This window comes from Crocuta crocuta, unplaced genomic scaffold, assembly GCF_008692635.1.
Source record: "Crocuta crocuta isolate KB4526 unplaced genomic scaffold, BGI_CrCroc_1.0 scaffold657, whole genome shotgun sequence".
Lineage (NCBI taxonomy): Eukaryota > Metazoa > Chordata > Mammalia > Carnivora > Hyaenidae > Crocuta > Crocuta crocuta.
This window is the reverse complement of record NW_027529583.1, coordinates 1,441,164-1,444,335: the sequence shown is the minus strand read 5'-3', so window position 1 is coordinate 1,444,335 and position 3,172 is coordinate 1,441,164. Positions and strand designations below refer to the sequence as shown.

The window sequence follows — 3,172 nt, the reverse complement described above, 5'->3', positions numbered from 1 at the left end:
GGCTGGCATTCTCTGTCTGTACTTAGCCCTGGTTCCTCTTCAGAGCCTCAGCTCAGCAGAGCTGCCGTTTGCTGGTTAAGTCAGTGACGCGCACAACATCCTGCCTATAGGATTTGAGGCTTTCTCAGTGCAGTTTTTTTTCTACCCACTTTAAACCTTCAGGTTCTAAATATCAGGAAAGATAGGAAATGCCGTATGAAAATAGCCGGCCAAAAGTTCTTAGTAAACTGCAGCTGGGGAGACTCAGACTAGAATGGAGGTAGAAAGAGTTGATACAGAGTGGGTTTAATTCTGAGCCCTTTCTGGCTGAGTTTTTGTTGTTTTGCTGTTAATTTATTGAATATAGACATGTAGTACATTGGTCAAGTGAAGACCACGGCAGCACCAGCATCAAAATAGTGCCAGAAAGTTCTGAATGCCATAGTGTGTATGTGCTCAGAGAATTTTTATTAAAGAAGATAAAGAGCCCAGCACAGATTTTTATCCTCATCTTCACCCAACTTCAAAATCAAAGTTAAGCAACAGCATCTAAGAGCACTTTTCAGGTGGGAAAGGACCTAGAGGATGGCTCTAAACGATTGTTTGCTTTTGAACTTGGAAGTGGACCACTTCTTGCACTGCAACATCTCCAGTCACAGTGCAGATATCCCCATGAACGACGACTGGTTCCACCCGGGGATCCTGTATGTCATCCCTGCAATCTATGGGGTCATCATTCTGATAGGCCTCATCGGCAACATCACCCTGATCAAGATCTTCTGTACAGTGAAGGCCATGAGAAATGTGCCGAACCTGTTCATCTCCAGTCTGGCGTTGGGAGATCTGCTCCTCCTGGTAACGTGTGCTCCCGTGGACGCCAGCAGGTACCTGGCCGACAGATGGCTGTTCGGCAGGATTGGCTGCAAACTGATCCCCTTTATACAGCTCACCTCGGTGGGGGTGTCTGTCTTCACACTCACAGCTCTCTCGGCGGACAGGTAAGTTTTAGAGGAAAGTCACATTCTCTCTGAGGGTGATAGATGCCTTGGTAAACGAGCTACCACCTTGGGGCAGACACAGCTGTTTGCACGAAGGGAAGTTTTACTCAAACTCTGATTCCCTTCCAGGAATGTTTTTCTTTTGGAGATGACTTCTGGAGTTTTACATATTGGTTTAAGACAGAAAAGTGAGTGAGTGGTGGGACAGAAGGGGACAAATGAGAAAAAAATTTTTCTGAGCATAAGATTGACGTTCATTTACAGGAGACAAATTGATTTAGCATTGCTTTTTCCTAACTTCTCCCTCCCTGCAAAATTAATTGAATGGTGAGGGAAAAAAATCACACCTAATAGAGTTTACACCCCAGGCAAATCTTTCTTAGAAGCAATTCAAAGTCATCAGAGAACAGAAAAGTCTCACTAAATTTCTTCCTCAAAATACGCTTTCAGAAATAAACAAGAGGAGAAAATAAGCAGCATTTCCTTGACATTTATTTTCCTCAGACTATTTAACTTTTCTCACAGCTGATTTTGTATTTGGCTCTCTTGGTAACCAGAGAGCTGGTTTTTCTAAGTATCTCTTCAGTGAAATAAGCGCTATATGGATTTTTTTTTTCTCCATGAGAAAGCTCCATTCAAGTTTGATTTTGAATTTTAATATCCTTAGTGATGTACTTCTATATACAGTGCCTTTGGGGTTTTTTATTTTTTTGGGTGGGGGAAGAGAGTCCAGTGTTTTATTCTGGGAAATACGCATATCTGTGAACTGCATTTCTTGTGTGCACATGTTGCTTTCAAATTCACATGTATTCATTCTTAAAGATTCATATTCAGTCTTTGAACATTTACCAAGCATCTGTTCTGTAAAGAACTCTTGCTTGAATGAACCAGTCAGGAAATGTCTGCAGGTTGTTCACACATGTTGCTGCATTATCTTACATACCTCAGAGCTCTAGAAATCGGACCTAGTGATGGGCAGATTTCAGAAGCATCATGAAGCATATGGTCAAATGAGGAAAAACTGGAACAATGAGCCAGAGCCTATACATTTTTATTTTAAACCCCATGGTATGATATGGTATTAAAGATACGTACGGATTTGAGAGAAGAGTGGGGAAGCAGCTTTTCAAAGTTTATACTCTGAAGAGAATGTCCCACATTTTAATACATATGGTAGTGGATTCTCATTTTATAGAGGAACAAATAGTCCCCAGGCGATCTGGCTTTGTCAAGTAATGGACAAATAGAGATAGTGTTATCAGTATTTGTAGACATGTGTTTATACTTAGCTGCCTGAAGTACACTGCTCATTTTCAAAGATGGAAAAATAATAGCCCAGAGACAAGGTCTGCACATCGGACTGGCCAGGCGGGGTTCCTCCATTCCTGCCGCTCCCCTCCAGCTTGCTCTAATCTGCGCGTTTGCCCACCAGGTGCTAATGGCCACGAGCAGTTTCACATGTTGATCCAGGGCAGGCAGACTCTGGAGCCGGCAGAAGGGCTGTAGCTCATGACCCATGGCCAAGGGCCCTCCAGGATGAGGGCCATTTTCTTGATGGGAAGATGAGATTTTGGATTCTGGGTTGGTGGGTGCGATGGTATGGATGGTGTTTACCGTCTTCTCAGGTGGAATGGGGAGGCAGAGAAGAAAGTGAGGGCATGCAATGTACAAATGCAGCTGCAGGGAGCCCTCTGCAGAGTTTCAAAACAGACCAAATTCCCCGTCGGCAGAAAGGTCTTTTCAAAAGCCGGGTTGCCCTCTTTGGCAGCTCTAGTGTGTTCTCAGCAACTTTATAGTTACTGTGTGTCCTTCCCAAGTTCAGAAATTACTATAAGCTTCCATATAACTAACTTTTTGTGCTTTGCTAAGGCTTGAAAAAGCTGATGGATCACCTGAATCACAGGTAGTGCATCTAGCCGATTTCAGCAGGAATAAGTATTGAGCTAGTTAAATAATATAAAACTATACTTGTCTTATAATAACCTCATGAGGTTGGCAGGGCAAAAATACACAAACACACAGTCTATATTTTTTCTCAACAAGGTGTGATCTATATACAGTAAAGTGAACAAGTGTATAGCTCAATATATTTGCATTTATGTCTTCATAGCAACATAGCCACCACCCAGCTGGAGATATAGAATATCTGGCACCCCAGGAGTTTCTTTTATGTCTCTTTCCAGTTAATACCCACC

General features: G+C 42.6%; 1 protein-coding gene across 1 annotated transcript in view; it reads left to right on the top strand.

The window, feature by feature from the left end:
- The first annotated feature begins 564 nt into the window (after positions 1-564).
- Positions 565-3,172, top strand: part of GRPR (gastrin releasing peptide receptor) — a 28,103-nt gene continuing 25,495 nt past the window's right edge. The window contains exon 1 of the mRNA XM_077761704.1: positions 565-977. Within this exon, the coding sequence (XP_077617830.1) occupies positions 565-977 (413 nt within the window). The remainder of the gene's footprint in view (positions 978-3,172) is intronic.